The sequence below is a fragment of the Chelonoidis abingdonii genome, chromosome 1, assembly GCF_003597395.2.
Source record: "Chelonoidis abingdonii isolate Lonesome George chromosome 1, CheloAbing_2.0, whole genome shotgun sequence".
Lineage (NCBI taxonomy): Eukaryota > Metazoa > Chordata > Testudines > Testudinidae > Chelonoidis > Chelonoidis abingdonii.
The window spans coordinates 138,941,233-138,969,124 of NC_133769.1; the positions used below are offsets into that span (position 1 = coordinate 138,941,233).

Genomic DNA, 27,892 nt, shown 5'->3' on the forward strand with positions numbered 1-27,892 from the left:
GCAGAACCCTCAAACTCCCAGGCCTCTGGTAGAGGACCCGAGGTTGAGGAAGACACGTACCACCCATAGGGGGGTGAGGGGAATTTTTATATATATAGTCTTCCTACTGTATTTTCCACTGCATGCATCCGATGAGGTGGGTTTTAGCCCACAAAAGCTTATGCCCAAATAAATTTGTTAGTCTCTAAGGGTATGTCTACACTACAGGATTATTCCGATTATACAGAAACCAGTATTTGGAAACAGATTAGATAAAGTCGAGTGCACGTGGCCACACTAAGCACATTAATTCAGCAGTGTGCGTCCATGTACCAAGGCTAGCGTCTATTTCCAGAGCGTTGGCACTGTGGGTAGCTATCCCATAGTTATCTCATAGTTATCACAGTCTCCCTCGCCCACTGGAATTCTGGGTTGAGATCTCAATGCATGATGGGGCAAAAACAGTGTCGCAGGTGATTCTGGGTAAATGTCATCAGTCAATCCTCCCTCCATGAAAGCAAGGGCAGACAATCATTTCACACCCTTTTCCCTGGATTGTCCTGGCAGATGCCATAGCATAGCAACCATGGAGCCTGTTTAGCCTTTTTTCACTAACCATATGTCTACTGGATGCTGCTGACAGATGAGGTACTGTATTGCTACACAGCAGCATTCTCTTGCCTTTGTAAGGTAGCAGAGACGTTTACCAGCCCTATTGCACCCTCTGCTGCTTTGGAAATTGGCAATGATGGTTACCAGTCCTATTGTACCATCTGCTGCTGTCATGGGTGCTCCTGGCTGACCTCGCTGAGGTTGGCTGGGGGCGCTTGGACAAAAATGGGAATGACTTCCCAGATCATTCCCTTCTTTATGTTTTGTCTAAAAGTAAAGTCAGTCCTGCCTAGAATATGGGGCAAGCCTACTAAAGAACCAGAGTGGACAGCTGTTCCGGCTCAGAGCCCCAGACATCCCGCAGAAATGATGAGCTGCATGCCATTCTAGGGGGTGCCCCTGCAACAACTCCACCCATTGCTTCTCTCCTCTCCCACCCCTCCTGGGCTACTGTGGCAGATATCCCCCCATTTGTGTGATGAAGTAATAAAGAATGCAGGAATAAGAAACACTGACTTTACTGAGATTAAATGAGGGGGAGGCAGCCTCCAGCTGCTATGATATTCCAGGCAGGACCAAATCTCCAGGAGACAAAGCTTAAAGAAGGGAATGTCCGGGAGTCATTCTTATTTTTGCCCAGGCGCCCCCAGCTGACCTCACCGAGGACAGCCAGGAGCACTAAGGGGATGATGACGATGGTTATCAGTCCTTTTGCACCATCTGCCATCAGGGAGAGGAGAAAAGGGGATGCTGCTGTTTAGCACTGCAGCACCGCGTCTACCAGCAGCATCCAGTAGACATACAGTGACATTGAAAATAGACGAGAAACAATTTTTTTCCCTTTTCTTTCACAGTGAGGAGGGGGGGAAATTGACGACATATACCCTGAACCACCCGCGACAATGTTCTTGACCCTTCAAACACTGGAAGCTCAGCAAAAAATGCAAATGCTTTTCGGGAACTGTGGGATAGCTCGAGTCCTCAGTCCCCCCTCCCTCCCTCCATGATCATCCATTTGAGTCTTTGGCTTTCCATTACACTTGTCACACAGCACTGTGCTGAGTCCCTGCTGTGGCCTCTGTCTATCATAGCCTTGGAGATTTTTTCAAATGCTTTGGCATTTTGTCTTTTGGAACGGAGCTCTGCTAGAACAGATTTGTCTCCCCATATAGCGATCAGATCCAGTATCTCCCATACAGTCCATGCTGGAGCTTTTTTTGATTCTGGGATTGCATGGCCACCCATGTTGATTGGCGCTCCACACTGGGCAAACAGGAAATGAAATTCAAAAGTTCACGCGGCTTTTCCTGTCTACCTGGCCAGTGCATCTGAGTTCAGATTGCTGTCCAAAGCGGTCACAATGGTACACTGTGGGATAGCGCCCGGAGGCCAATACTGTCAAATTGTGGCCACATTAACCCTAATCTGACATGGCAATACTGATTTCAGCGCTTCTCCCCTTGTTGGGAAGGATTACGGATACTGGTATTAAAAGTCCTTTATATCAATATAAAGGGCTTCGTTGTGTGGACAGGTGAAGGGTTAATTCAGTTTAATGCTGCTAAATTTGGTATAAAGTCATAGTGTAGACCAGGCCTAAGGTGCAGCAAATACTCCTCCTCCTTTTTGCTGATACAGGCTAACACGGCTACCATTCAGATATCTGAAAATAGTATCCTGTCAGACCCTGCAGAAAATCTTAGGCCAGGTCTACACTACTCACTTCTGGTGGCATAAATATATCAATCAGGGATGAAGAAGTGCGATTCCAGAGTGACATAGCTGGCAAAAATCCCTAGTGTAGACTAATATTGGCCAAACTGCACTTTTACTGGTATCACTTATTTTGCAATACTTTGCCAATATGGCTGCATCCATACTAGAAGCCCTTTGTTTGTAAAATATACCAGTATTCCCATACTAGTAAAATGCTTCTAGTGTAGACATAGTCCTAGGTACAGTGACTTTCCTGGGAAAAATCATACATAATCTGAATGATGCAATAAAATATCCAAGAAGATTGCTGATCAGGGTGTGAAGTAGAAATGGATTGAGGAACCTGAAGCAAAGTTCTGCTTACCTAGCTAATGAGCTTCTTCTCTAGAAATAGGTGTGCCAGTCACCTAATACTCTACTGAGAGATTGCAACAATGGGACTTTGTTCATGTTTTGTTTAAAACAGTCTGTTGGAAAAGCAATAAAATCAGATGAAGGCAGGCTGAAATGCAGATGTGGGCAGAATAAATGTAACTTTGCCTATGTGTCCTCATGTGTCATTTCCTCAGAAGACCGTAAATGAAATTTTTATGACACACACTCTAAGATTGTTATCATTAAGGAATTTTAGCTTTTGAACTGAAAAGCTCTTCAGCTGAATTTAGCAACCTGTAATTTTCAAATCTTGATTTCTGTCCATTTTTATCTGAATATGCTCTCCTTTCTATAAGAGATTTTACACAAAAATTCTAGTTGCCATCACCAGTATAAGCCCTAGTATAGACATGACTTCAAGCATTTTTAACCAGCATGAATCTGACACAAAAAATTGTCAGCAGCCAGCAGATTCTTACATACGCTAGGGTTCCCACAGATACCATCAGTGGACACTTTTAGGTAAAAGTCTCTAATTTAGACACAGCCTTAGATAGAGGAGTAAACCAAGACCCTCTTTCTCAGCAGAACAATCTAGTAAACCCTACAACCATGAGACATAGTAAATTAACCTTGTATCCTTCCGCAACATTTTCCAGAGGAAATTTTTCCAGAAGTTTAAAACCTGCCATTTATCTTTCACAACCATAAGACTGTTGTAAGGATTGTCTCTCTCACATTCTGGCTTTTTGTTGATTTACCACAGTGAAGAAAGGTAACACTGTATGAATGTTTAGCAGGAGTAGTTAATCCTTGATAACAGCCACTGTGTAAATAATACCCAGACTAAACTATATAGTATAGTTACATAACTATAACTTGTACGGTTGTGGGATTTGAATTGTGTTCTAGTTGCATAGACTGATAGGAGGACAAAAAAAAACACTCTAGCCTATGCATATATAAGGAGTTTTCAGCAAAAGACTAGCATACATCAATGCACCTTTATATCACATAGAAGGGATATATCTTAGCAGGTTCAGATAAAAATAGATAAAAGTCAAAATCAGGGAATTACAACCGGCTCTGTTCATTTAAATAGATTTTCAAGTGCAAAAACATATGACCCCTCTGCAGGTGAATCCGGTAGCAAGAACTAGAGAACCAATTTTGCATGAGACCACCCAGAAGAAAGCTCCAGCCAATTGTGACAGAGCTATGTTATTCATTTGTCAAGGACGCCCACTTTGTGGGCAGGGCACTACACTAATAAGTTCAAGAAAGGCGCATAAAAGATACAGGCACAGGCTGTCAAGTCACTGTTCTTTACCTGAAGAAGTCTGTTCTCATATCCAATGACCAGAGAGAGGCTATCGCAGAGCAGATTCAGGCTGATAATCCTCCACTAGCTGTCTTCCAGCTACCCCTGAACAGGAAGAAACTCCATCTCTCAAAAGCTATCTGGGTGCTACTGTGTTGTCCAAACGACATACTCCAGAAGTCAAGGGAAGAATCTTTTGAAGACAGCCTGGTCAATTGTACATATCCATTGCTGGTAAGTCTGAACGTGGTGAGCATTGCAAACAGTCACTGATTAAGTTTAGTTAACTTCATAATACCAAAGAGTCACAGCTGAGCTTCTAAGAAAAAGCATTTGCCTAATCAGCAACATATATTGCTAGTACCGAACAGTGATTTGTGAACAATTCCTCTGATTTCCTCCTAGGTCTCAAGTTATTATCTATCTCCTTGAGATCATATATCAGTGCACTAAAGTGCTGACCGCTGAATAACTTCTATTCATCGCCTTTGGACAACATCTTAACATCTTTGGCCAAAGATTCTGAGATTCTGAAAGGATCCTAAAGGAATTAGGTACCCAACATCCATTGAATTTCAGTGGGAGCTGGGCAATGGTTTCCTTTAAAAATCCCAATCTGTGTGCCTAAAGTTACACCCTTAAATTCTTATTAAAGCACCTAATTGAGCAGCCTGATTTTCAAAAGTGCTGAGTAATTATTAGCTCCTGTTGAGGCCATCTCTCTTTCTGTCCCATCCAACACATGAGCCACTGTGAAAGGCTGGTTGGGTGCCGTCAGCATAGCAACCTGGAGATCCCCCCACATGGCAGGTTAGTCATCAGTGACTGGTTAAGACAGTGGTATTGTCACTTTGCCTTGCCAGAGCATAATAAATTGGCCATAGCTGAGGCCAGGGTCTGGTCTGCTGTATCCTAATCCATGATAGAATGTTACCTCCAACACCATGACAACTGAAAGTTTCATTGTGGTCCTTCACAAGAACTTTTGACCAAAGGCCTTTTGAAATTAACAAAAGATGAATCTCCATTATTCACTATTTTATGGACACCCTCAAAGAATTCTAATGGATTGTGGCTGTCCAGTTTCCCTTTATAGACATCTATGCTCATTTACGTATTTCATAACTCTATCTTTAATTATTGTCTCCACCAAAATTGCCTAGTACTGAAGGCAGGCTCTCTTCTCTTTACTTCCCAGGATCCCTTTTAATGCCTGTCTTAAATATAGACACAATATTTGCTACCCTCCAATCTTATGATATATAATAGCTGATTTTAATGAGTGAACATTTATGTTAGCAACTCAGCAAGTTCTTCAGTCCCTTCAGAACTGTTGGAAATCTATCACGAGGTCCTGTGCTTGTTATTTAATTTGTCAGTTTGCATCAATCCCACTTCTTTTGACATCTCAATATCTGAAAAGGCCTTGTCTTAATTATCTGAAAAGGGAGGGTACCTGCCACCATCATTACTGGTGAGGACTGGTCACATACTTGATTTTAAAGGTCCTCATAATTCTTGTTTGAGCAGACAAAATCTCTTAAAACCCACCAAATGTTTTATTTCATTTGATAGAAATTCACTGGACAGTGCTATTTGCTAAGAGGATCTTATCTAAATAGGTACCTAAGAACATCTTCTGTTATGCCCTCCTTAGCATGAAGCTACAAGGGTGTATCAATGTGCACTCAGAGGCAAACCTGCCACAACTAGCTATATCATACTTATCTTCTCTGAGCTCATCTGCAGAGGAGCAATATGGTTGTCCCTCCATGTGCTCCTGCAGCCTTATTGCTTGCTCGTGTTGCAAAGCCCACCTTGGACTCTATGAATTCCAGAACTTATTTCCAAAGTGGGGGAGAGGCCCAATTCTACCTCCAGAGAAGGTGTTCGTTTGTTCCAGGGATATGGAAGTCCCTTATTTTATGCAGGGCAAAGATTTTTCCAAGTCAAAGTTGATTCTTCCCCCCCTGTTCAGTTACTATTCAGACTAAAAAGTCTCCCTGGCACTGGTCAGCTATCTTTCTCTTCCCTATGCCATTTTTAATATTACAACCACTTCCAAGTTCCTATGTCGCCTTTAGCATTGCAGTATTTTCTTCTTTTGGATTGTCCTCAAGATTCTTAATCTTCAAGAATGAGAATCCTATGAAAAATGTGTCTTTAAAGAAAGGGATATTGTTGGGATGGTGCCACATTGGTGTGGCCCTACTGAATGAACGGTATGAGCATAATTTGACATGACTTAAACATGGCTGAATGGCTGCCTGGGAGCAGGTACCCTTTAAGCAGAAGCAGGCTTGATAAAGGACTGGCAAAGTCTGCATGTACAATTGATATTGAACCTATTGGTAGGCAAATATGGGCCCATGCAAAAGTAAATATCACATGTATAAAGTCCCAGCATGAAGCAAAGGGTGTCCTGGTTGTAATGACCTTACAGCAAGGACATCATGCAGAGAGCCAAAGCGAATGATTGATGAGTGAGTAAACATGGGGTGATTTTTGTTCGGTACCACCCATCCCCTTCTAAAATACTAATTAGGTAAAAATTAGTAACCACTTGCCCGCTGAGCACGCTTTTAAGACATGTGACTCCTTTGAGGAAAAAGAGTATAAGAATCAAGCAAAATAAATTACTGTTGGTTGGGATTCCTTCACTGATGCTTTAAGAAGCAACGTTGCCAGATAGAGTAGCCAAAACTCGGCTCCATGGGCTCAAGTAGGACTGTGAAACAGAGGGATCTCAAGGCAACCAAGGCCTTGCCTCAAGGGAATTCGAGACAGATCAGAGGGCTGAGAAGTACAGACCAGGAGGGAAAAAGCCATCTGTAAAATTGGTAACCACCTTCTCTGTTTGCCAAGGAACTGTGTGAGGCTAGCGCAGGACCTGTTTGTGAAAGAGAGACTCGTTAAGAGGAATATATAGCTCTTAATGTCTAACGTAGGAGTTATGTGCTTAATATAACCCCTTACCGCTTCTGTAATTCTTTCTCAATAAACTGCTGTGTATTGCAGATAATTACTGTGAACCTTTTTCACTGGTGTGACAGTAATCTGCTCCACTATGTGCCAGTAAGGATCCATTTCAGGGGTAGTAGCACCAACTGTTGTCAACAGTTATCACAGTAATTCTGCTTTTTTGACATTATTTCATAGGCTTTTCACCCATCCCCCCTCTAAGTTGGGTTTCTTCCTTGTGTCCAACGCCTTCGGCTCCATCCCTCACCACCACATTTTCAACACTCTGCGGGAGTTCGGGATGCCAGAGACCTTCCTTTGCCTGATCCGGGATCTCTACCAGCACTGCAGCACCACCATCCGCTCGGTGGAAGGGGAAACCGCTGAGATCCCGATCCACAGCGGCGTAAAGCAGGGCTGCCCCCTCAGCCCAATCATCTTCAACCTGGCCATGGAGCCACTCCTGCGAGCGATCTCCGACGGCGCTGACGGCCTCGACCTGCACGGCGAGAGGGTGAGCGTCTTGGCCTACGCGGATGACCTGGTCCTGATCGCGGACGACCCCGAGAGGCTCCAGGGTATGCTCGACACCATGGGGAGAGCCGCCGACTGGACGGGTCTCCGCTTCAATGCCAAGAAGTGCGCGTCCCTCCACGTCGACGGGAGCCAAAGAGACTCGGTGCTGGCGACGGAGTTCCAGATCCAGGGCAAGCCCGTCGTTCCGCTGGCCGAAGGGCAGGCGTACCAACACCTCGGCACGCCGACGGGCGTCCGCGTCCGGCAGACCCCCGAGGACACCATCCGGGAGATCCTGCAGGACGCTGCCAAGATCGACGCATCCCTGCTGGCCCCATGGCAGAAGATCAACGCCCTCAACACCTTCTTGATCCCCCGCATCGCCTTCGTCCTGAGAGGTTCCGCCGTGGCAAAGGTGCCCCTCAACAAGGCAGACAACACCATCCGGCAGCTGGTCAAAAAGTGGCTGTCCCTGCCTCAGAGAGCCAGCAACGAGCTCATCTATATCGCCCACAGACACGGCGGCGCCAACGTCCCCCGCATGGGAGACCTCTGTGACATCGCGGTCATCACGCACGCCTTCCGCCTCCTGACGTGCCCGGACACCACGGTTAAGAGCGTCGCGGCGACCGCCCTGCACGCTACCACCGAGCACCGAATCGGCAGGCCTCCCTCCGGCCAGGACGTAGCCACCTTCCTGAGCGGTTCCCTGGACGGCGAATTCGGCCGAGACAGGTGGGACACCGCCTCGCTGTGGTCCCGCGCCCGCAACGCCACGCGCCGACTAGGGAAGCGACTGGGCTGCCGCTGGGTCTGGAGCGAGGAGCGACAGGAGCTGGGAGTTCTGGTGCCGCAGATCGGGACGGAGGGCAGCATCACCGTCAGCCCCGGAGCCAGAGGCGTGCTGGAGAGGTCCCTGAAGGCCGCCGTCCACGCGCTCTACGTGGACACCCTGAGGAAAAAACCCGACCAGGGCAAGGCCTTCGAGGTGACCAGCAAGTGGGACTCCAGCAACCACTTCCTCCCCGCGGGCAGCTTCACCCGCTTCGCCGACTGGCGCTTCATACACCGCGCCCGGCTGAACTGCGTCCCGCTCAACGGAGCCGTCCGCCACGGGAACCGGGACAAGCGCTGCAGGAAGTGCGGGTACACCCTGGAGACCCTGCCCCACGTCCTGTGCAGCTGCAAACCCCACGCCAGAGCCTGGCAGCTGCGCCACAACGCCGTCCAGGACCGCCTAGCGAAGGCCATCGCCCCACACCTCGGTGAGATCGCGGTCAACCGCACCATCCCCGGCACCGACAGCCCGCTGCGGCCAGACATCGTCGTCACGGACGAGGAGCGGAAAAAGATCATCCTCGTCGACGTGACCATCCCGTTCGAGAACAGGACCCCGGCGTTCCGCGAAGCCCGAGCCCGCAAACTCGAGAAATACGCCCCCTTGACTGACACCCTGCGGGCGAAGGGCTACGAGGTCTACACCGACGCTCTGATCGTCGGGGCGCTGGGCGCCTGGGACCCCTGGAACGAACGTGTGCTCAGGGCCTGTGGGGTGGGCCGTCGCTATGCGCGACTCATGAGACGCCTGATGGTCTCGGACACTATCCGGTGGTCTAGAGACATTTACATCGAACACATCACCGGCCACCGCCAATACCAGGAGTGAGCCGATGTGGCTCCACGCACCCACGGGGGGGAGGGGGAAACCCTTACAACCCCCCTACCAAACCATATCCCCTGAGTCCTGAACTTACCAATCTGGATCCCACCACGTGAGGGTCACCCTGTCCCCATTACCCGGCCCGCTTACTCATACCCACGACTGTGTGTAGCCCACTCTATGAGCGATGTACCCTCACTGCCCCCCTACTATATCTTGACCCCAACCACCGTACACCCCGCATTGGGGACATTACAGGCTGTGTGTACTATATGCTGAACCGTAACCAGTTGCCAGCGTCCCCCCATGCTCTGTATGTTTCCCCCGATGACCAACGACTGACACATCAAACTCTTTGTATCACCTTTCTTTAATATTTTCTAATAAACATTTAAATCTACATTTTTGCTTAGATACTTTCCCAGTGACAGAGTTACAGTTGAGCTTCTAAGGAAAAGTATTTGTCTAATCAGTAACAGATTATGGCTCACTTTAAGCTTTGTGGACATTAAGGAATTATGCAATATAATTTATGAACTGAAAATCTCTTCAGCTGAATTTAGCAACCTGTAATTTTCAGGTCTTGATTTCTGTCCATTTTTATCTGAACATAATCTCCTTTCCATAAGGAATTTTACACAAAATGCCAGCTGTTGTCACCACCAGCATGAACTCTAGTATAGACATGACTTCAGTGGCTTCCAGCATTTTTAATCACGATGCAATATAATACATTAAAAATGTCAGACGCCACCAGCTTCTTATATACACTAGCGATATTACCTCACTTCCTGACTTACAGCTTTACCTAGTATTCCAAAACCATTTATTTTTCCTTCTCCTGCAGCCACATCAAATGGAGGAGGCCTTGGTGCCTCAGGAAGAAGGAAGTCTGAGGATGAAGCAAGTCTCAGGGTATTTTGGATGGAGGGATAGAAAGAAGAGTGAGATATTTGGGGTGGGAGGAAGACCACAAGCAGACTAAATAGCTAATGGAACATCATGCCAGGGGCTTGGGTGATTAAGAATGTGCCCCTTCAACTAATGGTTCTCCTGAAGTGGTCATGGGCATGATCGGGGTTTGTATTGGACAGTCACACAGCATTCAGTTGTATTTCTATAACAAAACTGTTAACTTATCTTTTACACAGCAAGAGTTTGGCACAGGGTCCACTCGCCACATGGGAGCGGCGACTCCTGCCTGCTCTAGGGTTTAGCTCCACTCACATCTGACCCTCCCCATCTGTCACTCATTCATGCACCTTGCTGCTTCCCTCTCCCCCTCTGCAACTCAGGGTGCTCTCTCAATGATTTGGCTCTCTGGCCAGGTCACTATAGTCCTCCTCTTCTGGAGTATCAAAGTTCCACTTGAGGGCTGTCTTAGGCAGTGTTCTGCTCATCTGCTGGTCTGTGCCACTTCCCTCGTGGCCAGTAGGGGAACATGGGCCTGGGCACTACTCCAAGTTCTAGCCCAGGGACCTTACGATTAGCAGCCAAGGTCTGCACTGCCCCAAACCTTGCTACTGTTTCCTTGGGCTGCTCCTACATCACCTCTGTCAGGCTATTCCTCAACTCACCTTTCCCTCCAGGCCAGAACCCCAGTGTTACCCACCCAAATTTAGAGCCCTTTTCTCCCCCTCTGGGTGCAATGGTGCTTTACGGCTTAAAGGGACCTTTTCACGGTGAAAGAACTTTTACATAGTAAATATCCTTAATGTACATTTATTAGCATTTAATAGTATACACACGCCAAGCATCTAATGCTCACCACTCCTAGTAAAGCGGACAGATGTCTCCTGATGGCCAATCAGGATCGGATTTCACCTGAGGCTCCAGCTGCTCCTTGGTATGGTCATGCAGGATATAAAAGTTCTGGCAGATTTGGTCTTAAGATGTGTCTCAGAATTAGGCGCCAACTGGCTTCTCTTCTGACCCTCATTGCATAGGTAAAATGAGTCTCTTATCTATACCTGAAGCAATTAGTTTACTTAAAGCATGACTATGCAATAAATTTAACTTATCAGAACTCCTAGTGGGCTCAGACAATTCCTCTAGTAACAGCAAAACCTCACAATTTCTACTTACCAGAAAAAAACTTTTCACAAACTCACATAAGCACCTAGTTAAAAATATGCAGACACTAAAGGTTAGCTTGTCCATAACCCCTCCTATTCCCATGAAGCTATGATTTTCCTGCATCTATCCCTGTTATCAATGCTGCAGCTGGGACTCTAAGCCAAGGCCAAATTTACCATGTTTTTTGTTTCCAATTTATGGTGGCTGAGCATACAAGCTGGCTGCCGGTTATGCTCAGTCCATATACAACATGGCTGCGGGTCATGTCAAGTCCAGGTCTGTCATAACACCAGGGCTTCTACTCTCCCCTGGGTTTCCTTCTTTCTCTCTCTACAGCTAGAGTGGCCACAGCCCTCCACACTTCAGACCCTCTTCTGTTGCCTCCCTGCTCTATTATAGTCCCACCTGTCCTTCTCAGCTCGGCTCTATTCTGGAGATGAGAACTACAGCCTGAGGGCCGCATCCGGCCCACAGGACCATCTGGTCTGGCCCCAAGCTCCTTGCCCAGGAGGCTAGCCCTGGCCCCTCCCCTGCAGCCTCAGCTTGCTCGCTCTGCCTCCGGCGCAATGCTGGGGGCAGTGCAGCTGCAGAGCCAGATCTGACCCAGTCTCTGTGCTGCGTGGTGGTGGCGGCGTGGCCCAGCTCCAGCCAGGTGGTGCTGTCGAAGCGCCACCAGCCACTGGTGCTTCAAGCATCACAGAAGGGGGCACGGAGCAGCGGCGGTTGGATAGAGGGCAGGGGAGTTCGGAGTGGTGGTCAGGGGGTGGGAGTGTGGCTAGGGGTCAGGGCAGTCGGGGGATAGGGAATAGGGGGGAAATAGAGGGTTGAATGGGAGCAGGGGTCCTGGAGGGGCAGTCAGGAAGGAGGGGGATTGCATGGGATACAAGGGGGCAGTCGGGGGCAGTCAGCAGCAGTGGTTCTGGGGGCAGTCAGGAAGGAGGGGAGGGGTTGCATGGGGCAGCAGGGGGCAGTTGAAGCAGGGGTTCCAGGGACAGTCAAGCTACAGAGAGAAGGAGTTGTTGGATAGGGCAGGGGTCCGGGGGGGGGGGGCTGTCAGGAATGAGGGGGGAGTGGAGGCGTGGCAGGGGGTGGTGGTGCAAGAGGACAGGGAGTGGGGGCGAGAAGGAGATGGGTTCAGGGGTCCCAGGGGCCATCAGGAACAGGGGGTGTTGGATGGGCAGAGTCCTGGGAGTGGGGGCAGTAGGAGGTGGGGATCGGGCCATGCCCCTCCCCTAACCAGCCTTCCATACAATTACAAAACTGATGCAGCCTCAGGCCAAAGTTTGTGGTCTCTGCTCTGCCAAAGGGGTTGCTATCCAGTCTATTCCCTCAGTTGTGGCTATGAAGTTCAGTGTCCCTTCTCATTCATTTGGCCTTTCAGGCTGATATGCGGTTAGCACTCTCTTGTTGTCTGGAAAGCCGACTGCTGCAGAGGAGCATGTGGATCGGACAGAGACTTCTCTTGAGAGAGAGTCTATTGATAGAGATTCTCTAGGCTTTAGTCAGGGGGATTGGAAGAGTAAATATGGGCAGATCAGATGAGAACATTCACATAAAAAGAATCGGACATATTAGAAAAGGGCAGAAAAACAACAGTGGACGTTTTTAAAGTGCTTGTACACAATGCTAGAATCTAAATATGTGGGTGAACTAGAGTGCTCCATGATAAAGGAGGATATTGATATAATAGGCATCACAGAAACCTGGTGGACTGAGGACAATCAATGGGACAATCATTGCAGGGTAAATATATCAGGACAGAGGGTCATGGGGGGATGGAGGGAGGAGTGGCACTATATGTGAAAGAATGTAGAATCAAATGAAGAAAATTTAAGTGATCCACATGTTCCATTAGAATCTCTATGAAGTATTTCATGCTCTAATAAGAATAACATTAGGGATCTATTATTGACACCTGCAGCAGTGATAGTGAGATGAATGCTAAGGAAATTAGGAGGTATAAATTAAGACAGTAATCGAAGGGGATTTCAATTATCCATATTGACTGGGAACATGTCACATCAGGAGAAGAAGCGAGACAAATTTCTTGATACCTTAATGTAACTGCTTCTTGGAGCGCAGCTGATACAGAAACCCAAAGGGGAAGCATCTCATTTAGTTCTGAGTGGACGCAGGAGCTGGTCCAAGAAGTAACTATAACAGACTGCTTGAAATAGCGACCTATATATATAACATTTAACATCCCTGTCGTGGGAAGAACTCCAAGCCAACACTGTGGCATTTATTTCAAAGGGGAACTATGCAAAATGCGGGGGTTAGTTAAACAGAAATTAAAGATACAGTGACTAAAGTGAATCCTGCAAGCTGCCATGGGGCTTTTCAAGACACCATAATAGAGGCCCAACTTAATGTATACCCATTAAGAAACAGAGTAAAAGAACTAAAAAAGGCACCATGGTTAACCATGTAAAGAAGCACTGAGAGATAAAAGATCCTTTAAAAAGTGGAAGTCAAATCTAGTGAGGTAATAGAAGGAGCATAAACGTGCCAATAATGTAAAAATGTAATAAGAAGCCAAGAGAGTTTGAAGAATGGCTAGCCAAAACTCCAAAGGTATAACAAAATGTTTTTAGTCAAATCGAAGCAGGAGCCTGCTAACAACTAGTGCGGCCCTCGATGATCAAAATACAAGGAGCGCTTAAGACATAAAGCTTTGCGAGAAACTAAATGGATTCTTTGCTTCAGTCTTCCGGGCTGAGGATATAGGGGATTCCAAACCTGAGCTGGCTTTTGTAGGTGACAATCTGAGGACTGTACAGATTGAATGTCACTAGAGGGTTTTGGAATTAATTGATAAAATTACACTAAAAAGTCGGGACACAGCCATGTCCTGAATTCTGAGAACTCAAAATGAGTTGCAGAATATACTGGGGTTTGTACCTGTCCTTTAATCTGCCTCTTATACTGACTGAAATAGCTAATGTACGCCATATTAAAAGGCTCTAGAGGGTCCTGGCAATTACGACGGTAAGTCTAACGTCAGTTCTGGGCAATTAGTCAAACAATAGTAAAGATAAAATTGTCAGTATAGGAGCACTAATGTTGCAATGTCATATGGTTTCTGTAGGGAATCATGTCTTACTAATCTATTAGATTTCTTGAAGGGTCACCAACAGTGCACAGGTGATCAGGGACATGTGTACTTAGATTTCAGAAGCTTTGACAAGGTCCCTCACAAGGTTCTTCGTAGATTATTCATGGATAAGAGGAAAGTCTTTTTCATGGATTGAGAACTTTAAAAGAACAGGAAAAACAGGAGGATTTTGTAATTCATCAGAGGGAGGAGTTAATGTAGTGCTGTTCCCCAAGGGTGAGTCCTAGGACCGTCCTATTCAACTTATTCATAAATGATCTGGGAAAGGGGTAAATGTGGGTGGCAATTTTGCAGATGATGCTAACTGCTCAATGTAGTTAGACCAAGCGACTGTTGAAGAACTTCAAAAGATCCACAAAATAAGTATTGGGCAACAATGGCAAATGAATTAGTGTGGGTAATTGTAAGTAGATGCACATTGGAAAAAAACCCAACTATACATACATATAATGGGGGTTATTTAGCTATAGAGTCAGGAAAAGATCTTGGCATGTGTTAGTTTTGAATGTCTTGCAGTGGCGAGGTGGTCATAACAAGAACAGGATGTTAGATCTTTTAAAGGATAGAGAATAGATTGAGAATATCTTTTGCCTATTATAAATCATGGTCGCCACATTTGAATACTGCATACAGATTGTCTCTCATTTAAAAAAAAAAAATTATTATACTGGCACTAAAAAGGTTCAGAGAGAGCAACTAAAATGATTAGGGGTTTGGAACGGGTCTATATGAGGAAGATTAAAGGACTAGACTTTTGCTTGGAAAGAAGAGACTAAGTAGGGATATATAACGGTATATAAGTCATGAGTGATGTGGGAGAGTAGATAAGGAAATTATTTAGTTATTCCATTACACAAACTAGGTCACCAATGAATTTAGGAGCAGGTTTAAAACCAAAAAGAAGTTTTCACACGAGCACAGTATCAACATAGAGCTGCAGGATGTTGTGAAGGCTAGCTATAGGTTTTAAGGACTGGTTAAATTCGGGGTTAGTCCATTAATGACTATTAGCCAGGATGGGTAAGGAATGGTGTCCCTAGCCTCTGTTTGTCAGGGGGTGGAAATGGATGGCAAGAGAGAGATCACTTGATCATTACCTCCCTCTGGGGCACCTGGCATTGGCCACTGTTGGTAAACAAGTTTGGGAACCACTGATCTATATACTGTGTGGAAGTAAAGAAAGAACTGAGGGGATTTGTAGGGGATTTTAATGCAAGACTATCTTTGTTAGCAAGAGTTAGGCTAACTGTAACCTTAATAACATGAGATTTGTAGAAGCGAGGAGTGTATGAAGCGACATCCAATTAAAACTCCTATAATTAAAATTTCAAACCTAAAATCTAAAACTCATGGCTTAACGCAAATAAAAGTTTAAAAATATCTGTTGTACTAAAAGTACAAACGGGGGGGGCGGGGTGTGGAAGTAAAGAAAGAACGGACAGGGATTAGTAGGGGATCTTAATGCGAGACAGCCTGACTCTTGCTCACAGAGACTAACTGTAACCCGAATAACGCGAGATTTGTAGAAGCGAGGATTGTGTGAGGTGAGTGGGAAAGAACTGCGGGAGAAGTCATTGCAATCTTGTGTCGATAATGAGGAATGTAAATTGGCGTCTAAATAAAAATAAAATAATAAAAAAGCCTATGTAGAAACAAAATGCAACTGTTGCTCATTATTATAGGTAACAGAAGGCATAAATGCTTGCTGTAATTGTTTACCTGTAGGGAGACCTGCCTAGGAGGGGGAAACCCTGTGTCCTAGTGCACTCTCTCCCTCTTTGCAATTGCTTGAGAATAAATAAAGTATCTGACTCTGCTGCACCCAACCAAAAAATAAAAACTACGTTTTTCTCTGACAAATGCTTTATTATCTAGGAAAAGGGAATAAGAGAGTTACTTACAGGTTAAAGCAAGAAAACATACATACACAAATGAATTACCACATACATTCTAAGAGTGACAGAGTTATAGTGATCTGTCAATTCAAAGTGTCTTTCAGGGCAGAAATAGGAATCAGTCCCTGGGTATCTCAGGCTTCAGTTTGGAGTCTCTGGCCCTTCAGAATACAAACAGCTAAAACGATGGAAAATTTTCCTGTGATTTTGTTTTATTTCCTTCATTCAGCTTCCAATCCCACAGAACAAGCTTCCTTTCATGTAGGATTTCCCAGGAGTGATGGGGCCATTATTTCTATTGCAATGTTCCTTTATAGCCAATCTGATTTTAATAGTCCTTCTGGATGGGCTCAGTGAGGGACGATTCTCAGGCCTGACTTCACAAGTTTTGAGGCAAACATTTTCAAACATCTAAGGCAAAACTTACATATTTTCTTATAGACATTACTAGTGAGACTAATGCATGCAGCAACTTACAACCATTTCATAGAATCTAAATATTAAACATAGTCATATAAGACTAATACCTATTTGGGGCAAAACTAATATACTGGTGAATTGCCCAGGTCTCCAGTTATAAGTATGTTATTTGTTAGCCAATGCCTGTACCCTGGCCAAGAGCTGGCTCTGGACTGCCAGCCTCACATACCCTATGACAGAGCTATATACAGTAGCAATCTGACCAGCTAAAGAGCTCTCCCTATCACCTCTCCGTAAACCTTGGCCCTGGGGGAGGAGGTGGAGGCAGATGAGTTTCAACCGCTAGGAATGAGACATATTGATTGTGGTCTTTGCTTGTATCTGAGCATCCTTCACACTAATCCAGTAGAGGCAAAGACGGACAAATAAATCCTCTTCTGAATGTCTTTACCATAAGAAAAACTATTATTTGTCTTTCCTGTAGACAAGACAAAACTGAACATGAATCCTTCAGCTGCCTATGATTTGCTGGTGGACGGTGTCCAGGACTGGGATCTTACCGGTGACTCTGTTCCTTGTGAGCTGCTGCTCACTGGCGAGACTGCCTTCCCAGTGCTGGTGAACCCCCAGGGGCAGGTCCTGATCGCTGCCTCACGGTATGGGAAAGGCCGGATGGTGGTCGTCTCTCATGAGAGCTACCTGGGGAGTTCCAAGATGGCTCGGTTCCTACACAATGCTGTGGGTTGGCTCAGTGCCTCCCCTGGAGCGGTGGTTGGTGTCCAGAAGAGCTTGAGCTCTCTGGTGAGCATTCTCAGTAGTTCCGGCACCCAAGTGAAGCCAAGTACAGAGCTTATTGCCTCATTTGGAGTTTACTGTATGGATGCCTATGATGCTGCACAGGGGAGGGAGCTGATCCAGTTTGTGAAGAGAGGAGGGGGTCTGCTCATTGGAGGTCAGGCTTGGCACTGGGCCTATGGACACAAGACAGAGAGAGTGCTGTTCGATTTCCCTGGGAATCATATAACCAGCGTGGCAGGAGTTTATTTCACTGATGTATATGGTGAGACGGGGATCTTCAGCATCTCAGACAAAGTGCCTGCAATTCCCTTGATCGCTCCGTGAGTATCTGAAATAATTTCCTATGTATTAAAACCTATAGTTGAAGCTGTAATAAAATTACTCCTGGGGGAATTCTGTGCCACTGCACATGCGCAGATTTTATGTTCCCTGAAGATTTCTTTGCTTCCCTGCAAAAAAAAGGACTCTCTGATGGGGAAGCAAAGGGAAATCATCTGAGTGCTCATTAGACCCTCCCCAGAAGTATGTTTTGGGAGCCCAGGGCAGCCAACAAAGAGGTAAATCACTGTGGGGCTGGGGGCTCCTACCCTCCACCTGACTCAGCTGCTGTCCCAGCTGGTCTGGGGAGGACAGGACTTCCTCTTTCCTTGCATGGCATCCAGGATTGTGTCAGACGCACCCCCAGGTTTCTCCCCTGGCTGTTGGAAGCTCTGCAAACACTCCCTCCCGCACACACACTCCTGTGCTTCCTTTACCCATTGCTTCTCAGCTGCAGGGGAAGGAATCCGTGTACAGGGAGCTACTCCCCCATCCACCCAATCCCTGTTCATCCAGATTCCTTCACACCAGGACCTTCCTGCCAAGCCTCATCTGCCTCCACCCAGAACCCTCCAGATGAGCCCCACTCCCCCTGCATTTGGACCATCCTGATGAGCCACCTGCACCGGTATCCCCACCCTACCAAGCCCCAACCAGCTGTGCCTGGATCCCCCCCATCAGCCCCACTTTCTCCAGCATCTAGACACCCTCCCACTGCTGAGATGTCCACATCAAGAACCCCCCCCTGCCAATTTCTATCCCCCACACATCCAGACTGGCACACTGAGCCCCAATAACCTTCACCTGGACCCACCACAGAGTCCCACTATCATTGCACCCCTGAACCCTCCCCCCCTTCAACAAGCCCCTGTGCATCCAGATCCCCCTGCACTCGAATCCCCCACTGGGCCTCCCACACCCAGATAGCCCCACACAGAACCTTCTCAACCCACACCTGGATCCCCTCCATACTTGGATCCTACCTTGCTGAGCCTGCCTCCCCACACCTGGTGCACCTGGCACGGAGAGACAGGGCCCTGGGGTGTTTCTGTGGCATCCCCTGTCCTTGTGCTGTGCCAGGGTTGGGGGAAGTCTCATCACTGAGTGTGTGTGCCGGGGGGAGCTGCAGTGATCTCCCACCTCTGTGCAACCTCTGGCCTGTGCTCCCCAATACCATGTTGGAACCTCCACATTTATTTGACAAATAAAATTTGCAGAATTTTTATTTTTTTTGGCACAAAACACCCTCAGGAGCAGAATATATTCTTAATTGCTGCAATGTTGGAAAGGGTTTTATTTTCCAGCACTTCAGGGGGTATGCGGGTCCTTATCTCAGGGAGAGGAAAAAGGAATTAACAGGAAAGAAATAAAACCATAATCCTGCTAAAGAAGTTTGAGGAAACAGTTGAGGAAATAGTAAGTAGTTGTGCTCCACAAATGTCTGTTTATATATAAAAGATGGATGATCACATGACAAAATGCTGTTACGTACTTTTCTGAAATACAATGAGTCCTGTACTGCTGCACAAAGGAAATTCTCTAAGTTCTGATTATATAAATTAGCTCAGAACTAATTAATACAAAATATCCCTCATACCTTATCCTCTGCTCTGCTATCTGGTATTTCATCTCTCTTCATGAATCCCCTTACCCTGTTCTATTTCGTATCTCTTATTCTCATCGCCTTACCCCTCTGCTACACTGGTTTTGCCGTGCCACATCACATAGGATAAAGAGATAAGAAAAGTGACATGAAATTGCCACAGAACAGTGCAATCCTGTTTTAATGGGTCATCAGGGCTGGTGTTAGACTTGATGGGGACCGGGGCTCTAGCTGAAGGTCGAGCCCTACCACCCGGGGCTCAAGCCAAAGCCTGAGTCCCACCACCTCAATGGCTTCAGCCTGGGTGGCAGGGCTTGGACTTTGGCCTTCAACTTTGCCCCCACACACACCTGGGGCTGCAGAGCTCGGGCTATGGTCCCATCTCTTGGGGTCGTGTTGTAATTTTTGTTGTCAGAAGGGGGCCATGGTGAAATGAAGGTTGAGAACCCCTGCTTTAAAATGATTATTCAGAACAATCGCAACTAAAGGCGGAGCACCGTCTCTCCGGCGAAGGCAACTAATAATAATGCCTAGAAGTTTCCATCAGTAGATCTCAAAGTGAAGAGATCTTTGTAGAAGTGATTTCAGAATATTTGGATATGGCAGAGCAGAGATAATGTTTTCACCCCTCTTAGCCAGAATCTTCCTTTTCCATCTCATGACGCTGTGACAGTGCTGGCATGTGGCCTGACAGGAACATCTCTTGGTTTTGCAGGCATGGGCTAGATTTCAGCAGAGACTTAAACCTTCTCCTAAGAGGTGTGTCAGAGCTAGACATAGTGACAGATGGGGTCCCCTCTCACCTGCTGGTCCATGGCACACTGGCCTTCCCCCTTGGCTTGGACAGCACCTATCAATGCTTTCTTGCAGCAGCTCATTATGGCCGGGGCCGTGTGGTGGTGGCTACACATGAGGTCCTTCTTAGCACCCCAAAACTCACAGACTTCATCCTCAATGCCATTCACTGGTTGGGTGCTGAGAAGAGAGGGAAAACTGGCATCAATCCCAATCTGAAGAACCTTCATGACCTGCTGACTCAAAGACAGATGGTGTGCGAGATCTCAGAGCTTACCGACAATCTCAGCATCTACTGCTGCCAGTCCTACAGTGACAACGAGGCCAAGAAGATCCATGAGTTTGTGGCAGAAGGAGGGGGCCTGCTGATTGGAGGTCAGGCTTGGTGGTGGGCTTCTGAGAATGAGGGCCAAAACGTTCTGGCTGAATATCCTGGCAACAAAATCCTCAATGGATTCGGGATCAGCATTCTGGGGGAAACCATGGAGGCAGGCAAATACCCAGCATTACGACCCGAAGAGCAGCAAGGACATTATCACTTCCGCAGGGCACTCACTCAGTTCCAGCAGCACTTAGACAAGAAGGAGGAACTTCAGCCCCCAGTGACAGACTGGCTTCAAAAACTGAGCCGAGATTGTGCCAAAGTCCTTCAGATCCCAGTCAAAAATGGCCACGTCTACGCCTCATTGTACCATATCCTATATGAGATGGTGCAGAGAAATGGGATCCCACCAGTGATCAAGGAACACCCAGTCAAGGGGAACTCCAAGGAGGTTGTGCTGCTTCACGTGGCTACAGCATTATGCCAAACTATATCCGACTGTGCGAGGCTAGCACTCTGTGAACTCCCCACAGTCCCTAGCACCACTGTGGAAATCAACTGCACAAACTCAGGTGAGAGAATCTGTCCTTCCTCACTAATCTTCCCCCCCCCCTCCCTGTTTCAACATGGAATGGCCTGTAGAACACGGGGTATAACAGTGTATAACTCTCCATAGCCCTGATCACATAGATCACACCTGTCACATTGTGTGCAGAAATGCAAGAGATGGAAAGGCTCCTCTGAGGTTACATTTAATTTCTGCTTCTGGAACTAGTTTAGGCTTTCCCCTTAAAGTCAATTCTCCATTTTTATCTAGTCCAGTTTTAAATTATTTGAGTGATGGGACTTCTGCATTTTCTCTACAAAATTCATTCCATGATCTAATACACCACGCAATCAGGAAACATTTCTAAACATTTAGCCTTAATTTATTTTCATCAGCCTCATTCCATTACTGCTAATTACATCCCTTTGGCACACTCTAAACAATTGCTCTCCTCAGAGTTTACAGCTTTCAAATCAGAACTTTTCAGCAATTTTTTATCAATATTTTTTTTCAACAAAAGCCAAGAACAACAATTGGCTGGTGTTTCTCCTTCATCTTCTGACCAGTTTGATGAAAATCTGCAAAAGTTTCCCCTATTTTAGCCTGGGTTTTGATCAGCTCTATTTCAAAGAAAGCCCCTTCTACCTCCATATTTCAGCATCTTTGGCTACACTCGATTGGTAAAATCCTGGCCCAACTCAAATCATAGAGTTTTGCCACCGAGACAGGATTTCACGTTACCCATTTCCTTCCTAATCTCATCAGCAATCCTCCACCCCTTAATCCAGTGGTTCAGTTTGCAATGAAAGGTTTATTGGGCTCAAGCAATTAGGTGCTGGTGTCAATCAATATTTTACATTCATAACTGATGCAGCAAGCCCAAAGGTGCCCGGGCTCAGCCTTGGCAAAACCCTGGCACAATTAAGCCACTGCCTTAATCATTCCATGTTGTTGTTTTTTCTCTATATTCCTCCATGTTCTGATATTTTAATGAACAGAGATGCCCAATACTGAAATCCAGTATTTTCTGGTGCAGTCACCAGAAAGCAGAGAGAGAGACCCTTACCTCATATTTTACAATGTAAATAAACCTTTGCCCATGTTAGCCCCAAAATTCACATTTGCCGTTTTGCTGAAGCATAACATTGCAAGCTCACATCTAATTATTGTCTATTATCATGCTGGAACTACTGTTTTGAATCATCTGTTTTCGATAAATGTTTTAGTCAAGCTATATTATCTTGAATTGTCAGGATGAACTATTTTTCCCATAGTCCTATATTCTCTCCAAGGTGGTATTTGAAGGGCACCTTATTGAGCTATCTACTTAGAGCAGACTAAACCCTCAGAAAGTCCACCAACTTTTTATTTCATTTGATACCAAGTCACTGGACAGTGCTATTTGCTAAGAAACTATGTCTAAATGGTATCAAAGTACATCTTCTGGCTTCCCCTCCCTGGCATGGCACTAGAAGGCTGTATAATGTGAATTTAGTCACAGGGAAACTGCTACAACTAGCAATTTTGTAGTTCTCTTCCTGAATTTCCAGCAGGGAGAATATGGTCCTCCCTCCACATGCTCCTGCAGCCTTATTGTTTGTTTGTGTTGAGAAGCCCACTTGACGCTCTTGCATTCAGAACTTATTTCCAAAACAGGGAGAGGCCCAGTTCTCCTGCCTCCAGAGAAGTTGTTCCTTTGTTTAGGGATGTGGATGTCTCTTATTTTATGTAGGCCAAGCTTTTCCTCATCAAATTTGGTTTTCTCTCTCTCTGCTCTCTCTCTCTCACACACACACACACACACACACACCCTTCAATGTTACTGTTCAGACTAAAAAGGTCTCCTGGTAATGGTCTGTTCTCTAATCTGCCCTGTAACTTTTTAACAACCACCACCACTTCCATATCACGTAAAAATGCAGTCTCTTCTTTGGCTATCCCTCACGCCTCTTCATCTCCAGGTTGAGAATCACTGGGAATTCTGGAAATCACCATATTCTGTTTCTTTGAAAATATTATTGAACAGGCTTTTCATCCATCCCCCTCTAAGTTGGTTTTCTTCCTTGTGAGCTATATTTTACAGCTCTTGTTTTTACATTGCTGAGGCAACAGTGTAAGGTTTCATATTTTGATTGGTACCCTCGCTGAGCTTCACCTGCTGTTCAATTCAGAAAAGCATGGAGTGTTATTGCAGTGGTGTGTCCATATAATCTAATCTAATGTGCAGTTAGTGTGTGATGACCAGTAAGGTCTTTCGCTCCTGCTGTACCTCCCTATCTCCAGACCTTAGATTTTTGCCAAGGGAGTACATTTGGTTGTGCTAAGGAGCAGGAACCCAGGAGTGAGGATCCTGAATGATGTTGTTTAAAGAAACCAGACTGAAGGATTGTAATTTGCCCTTTTGCTTGCAGCTCTGCAGCAGCAGCAGAATTCATACAAATCAAGTTGTTACAATGTCTGCATAATGGTAATGTCATAAACAAGAAGTTTAATTTCCTAGGAGAATGCAGCAGGAAGTATTAGCCCTCCCTGCTCCCCTACTCATCTCACATGGAATACTCTTCACCCCCGATGACATTCAGTGAGAGAAGACCTTTCCTCATGCAGAACTGGCCATGCCATTCTCCTGAGCCTTACATACTGGAAAACAGACGAGGTGTTTAAGAGTAGCTCTGTGTTTAGACCTGTCCTCTGTGTTTTATGCCAGGTGATGCAGCATGGAGGAGCACAGGACTTTACCTTCCGCGTGGGAACACCAGTGACCTTTATATTTCCTAGCACTGTTACTGGAGTTGGCCTACAGCGTGAACTAATCATCCTTTCTGTCGCCTTTACTTCTCTTGAACTCTAGTTCTGACTCAGAAATGTGATTACATAAAAAAGGACACCTTATTGTACAGCTCTGCTCCTGGAGGATATTCCGCTCTGGGGAAGATAATGGCTTCTTGTCTCTGTAGGAGCATTTTACCATGCAAGAACACAGCGCAGTTAGAGAGGGGAGCTTAGATTTCTGTCTTCTCTTGTAGGAAGACATGATGCACAAGACTTGTTTACTAAGTTCTAATGAACTGTCCATACAATATAAGCTCTTGGTTTAGGACCAAATTATCTCTATCTTTTATTTAGGCCAGATCCTCAAAAAGCAGTTTAGCCCTAAACTACCAGTGAAACAGGTAGAAGTCGGGTGCCTACAATACCTTCAAGATGTGGGTATAGTTCTGCACGTTGTAGCCCAAGCTTGGAGCTCTCAATAGCCATATCATCATACATGGTTAATAACAATAATGAGGTAGGACAGCTGAGTGATTACAGTGCATTGAACAGCCTGGAGCTTGTGAGGTCGACTATCACTGGACTCACAATGAAATCTGCCTCAATTCACCGGCAGCTGCAAAATGGATCCCTGCTCCATAGGGTTAAGGAGTCAGCGAGGGAGGTCAGTGGTAATGCACATTGCCTTCTGTACCCTTCGGCTATGGGAACTGATCCATTCTTAAACTGCATCACCTGATGAGCATCTTCTGTGGCTGGAAGGCAGCTTTCATAAACAAATAATCCATGCAAGACCCATTGTAGGTAGAGATTAAGGCCAGCGCTAAAGCCTGGGACGTAGGCAATATGACTTGTAGAGTTTTTAGACTGATTCACTGTAGTTGTGAGTGCTCAGCACCCTCGGAAAAAGCCAGGGCTTCATTTGTCTGGGCCTAAAGTTTCTTCTTCAGAGCTTTTGTGAAATTGAATCATGATTGCGCTGTTGAAGGTGTGTGATAAGGGGGGGGGGGGGGGAGCTCAGTAGCGAGCTGCTATGGAAGCAACAAAGTATTAATATTGTCGTTTATCAAATGATACACTGGAATGTAATAAATGGCCACGGCTCGTGTGCTTTTCCCTATCCTTAGATGGGGCCACTTTAAATACAGACTCTTAAAGCAGAAGACGAACAGTGAGTCTGTAAGCTCAACGTATCAGTCATTGCTCCAATTGATTCCATTTGATTATAACTAAGGCTGCGAGTCTGTCCAGGAGGGTCTACAGAAGTCACAGATTCGAAGCGTTCCGGGGTCTCTGAATTCGCAGCTGCAGTGCGACAGACTTGAGAACTGCCTTGAGCAGCTTGGCAGCCCCTAGGTCAGCCACCTGCTGCTGTAGTCAGTTCTTTGGGCCACTGGCACTCTCTCCCAAGGTGTGAGAATAGAGGTGCTGCACCCCATGGCTTGAGTGGTTTCCATCACTCACAGAATTTACAGTTGGTTTTAATGGCCTCAAGCAGCCCACTATACACATTGTTGCACCACTCCCCCTCCTCCTGCATGCACGCAGGAATATGAGTGTGTTGGGAGAGGGCTCAGGGCTGAGGCCATGGGGTTGGGTCTGTTGGGAGGGGGTAGGGTCTGGGTGGCACTTACTCAGGGGGGGGCCTCGGAAGCAGCTCAGCACGGTCCGGCTCCTAGGTGGAGTGTAGCAGGTCGCTTTTGCTTTGCCTCACCTGAGGCGCTGCCCCCTCCATTGTGGGAACTCATTGGCGCCTGGTGGGCGAATTGACAGTGCCCTTTGTCCACGTGTCCACCTATGGTCTGCAGAGCCTTTAGGGAGCCCCACCCAGCCAGGCCCCCATGCTTCCCCCACCGTTCGGGTCCCGGGCCTACGCCCACCTTGGCCCACCAACACCAGTGGAGGCCCGGGCCGCCTCCCAAGAGCACCTGTGGCATCCCGGGCCACCCCTTCAAGAGCACCCAAGTTTATTATTCAGGATATACAGTACGAAGTCAGTGGACAGGTCACAGGCCATAAATTTTTTTACAGCCATGGCGCTGTCCATGACTGTTTAATTAAAGCACCATGGACTAAAATGTAGCCTAAAATTATACTGTCTTCTTGGCGTAGACTCCTGAAAGGCATGTAACACTAACTCTCATCATTGGCAATCCAGGGGAGCTAGGGCCAAGCTGCACAATAGGATGAAGTCCTAAAATTAGTCCAGCTACGCCCATGCAAAGTCCATAAAAACTCCTGCTATGGCTGCCAGTCATGCTGCATGCGACAAAACTCATTTTGGTGCCATACATTGTTAGGTTACAGTTCCCGGGTTGCCCTGAATGTCTGCCTTTGCATGGCAAACTTGCCATCTCCTCAAGTGTCCGATCCCTGGTTCACGCATAAGCTTCCAGAGGATCACAAAGCAGGGAGATTGACATTAGGCCTCTATCTTGTTGCATGCGCCAAAATTTTAGACCCAGGTTAGAGGCACCAACCAAGACGTGGTTAGTCCAGGTTCAATTCCCTCGTCTGCCTGGATGGGGCAAAAGATCTTCAAAAGGACTAGCACTTTCAGGGCGTCTGGTGTGGGGTCCTGCAGTCCTCTTCCTGTGCTGAAGTTTTTCCTTGATAAAGTGTTTAAACAATGGTCGTGTAAAGTTCAATTGCTCAGTTGTTCCCGTTAACCAGCCACTTTTCAGTTCCAGGTGGGTTGGGTGTCACTCAGATGACTCAGCAGAGCAGAGGAGCTGAAACGCCCCCTGTGGTGTAGACAGATGTGAATCAAGATCAGAAAATGTCCACTCCTCTCTCTGGGGCTCATTTACTCATAGTGCCAAAAGGGAAGCCAGCTGGGGGGAGTGTCGATTACTGTAAAAGGAGCTGTGGCAGCTCACTTTCTTCAGGTACGGTAAGTGTGCTTGGTAAATTGTCTGCACATCTCTTCTTAGCAGTATTTGCAGCTGTGCTTGACTATGATGATTTGAAGGACACAGAGACGTGCCTCTCTAATTATCATGATTTGTGGCTTATCAGTTTAGTAGTTCTTTTAAGGTGTAATTTGTCTGCCTCCTCTTTCACCACCTGCAGCCACCAACGCTTTAAATATGTTCTTGGTTTAAGTCTAGTGCCGTTCTTGAGCAATAATCCTCTTTAGTAATGTATTGCATATTGTTGTGTATTCCTAACTTCTTCTCTCTGTCAGAGAGAATAGTGTATCTCTGCAACTTGATACCTTATGTTTTCACCAACATTAGAGCAGAGACAAGTAGTTATTTGATGAGCACCTAAAATTGCTAATGAGGAAGAGAGATAGAGGCAGAAGATTTGGAAACAACATGTGCAGAAAGGAGACCGTAGCTCTTGCTTTTTAGAGGTTCTCAAACATTCAAATGCACGCGAACTCTTCTGACAACAAAAATTACTACGGCGACCCTGAGAGGGGGACGAAGTCTGAGTCCCCCAAACCTCACACCCCCAGTGAGTGGGAAAGCATAAGTCAAGGGCTATAAACCCTGGTGTGAGGCTGTAACCTGAGCCTGCGTGCCAGGGCTAGCCCTTGGTTTTGAACCCAGTGGTGGGCTCTCGGCGCGGCCCGGATCACACGCAAGTCTAATGTCAGCTTGAGCACCATTATTAAATGGGTTAGCGACTCAATTTGAGGTCTTGACTCCTGACCCACAGTTTGAGAGCACACTGGCAGAATGAATCCAGCAAACCAGCTGTTTTTAGTTTTCCTATAGATGTACAGGGCCAATTTAGATTGTTGTACGTCCACCAGGGGTTCCACTGAAGTCAGGGTGGACGGGACACACAGTCTGAATTTTGGTCACAAATTATATTCACTAATGATTCTTGAATCAATAATATTTTGAACATTTGGTCCCATATATTCAAATAGTGATTTTCCTTGATGTCAAATGTGCTTTTTAAAAACCCTGGATAGGTAAATTCTCTTTAAGGAAAATCAGTAGTGTTTTTATCATACAGCCCTGGTGAGAAAAATGACATTTTCATTGCAATTAAGCGCGACTGAACTGATCCAGCCCCTAGTTTTTCATGTTTAAACGAAGAATCACACTATATTTTTCATTCGGCTTTAAGTATAA

The 27,892-nt window shown here is 46.2% G+C and overlaps 1 protein-coding gene across 1 annotated transcript; it reads left to right on the top strand.

The window, feature by feature from the left end:
• Window positions 1–16,459: 16,459 nt before the first annotated feature.
• Window positions 16,460–26,698, top strand: LOC116825377 (TRPM8 channel-associated factor 2-like). The gene is made up of 5 exons (XM_075070696.1): window positions 16,460–16,503; window positions 17,104–17,764; window positions 20,081–21,054; window positions 23,737–23,833; window positions 26,492–26,698. The coding sequence occupies exons 2-4, from the start codon at window positions 17,148–17,150 to the stop codon at window positions 23,805–23,807; spliced, it is 1,662 nt and encodes a 553-aa protein (XP_074926797.1). The 5' UTR covers window positions 16,460–16,503; window positions 17,104–17,147; the 3' UTR covers window positions 23,808–23,833; window positions 26,492–26,698.
• The last annotated feature ends 1,194 nt before the right edge of the window (window positions 26,699–27,892 follow it).

What these genes read in the sequence shown, in the direction of transcription:
- LOC116825377 (XM_075070696.1), top strand. Translation starts at nt 17,148, where the DNA reads ATGAATCCTTCAGCTGCCTATGATTTGCTGGTGGACGGTGTCCAGGAC. An exon ending in GCAATTCCCTTGATCGCTCC is followed by an intron (nt 17,765 to 20,080) that starts GTGAGTATCTGA and finishes TTGGTTTTGCAG; the next exon opens with GCATGGGCTAGATTTCAGCA. An exon ending in AATCAACTGCACAAACTCAG is followed by an intron (nt 21,055 to 23,736) that starts GTGAGAGAATCT and finishes GTTTTATGCCAG; the next exon opens with GTGATGCAGCATGGAGGAGC.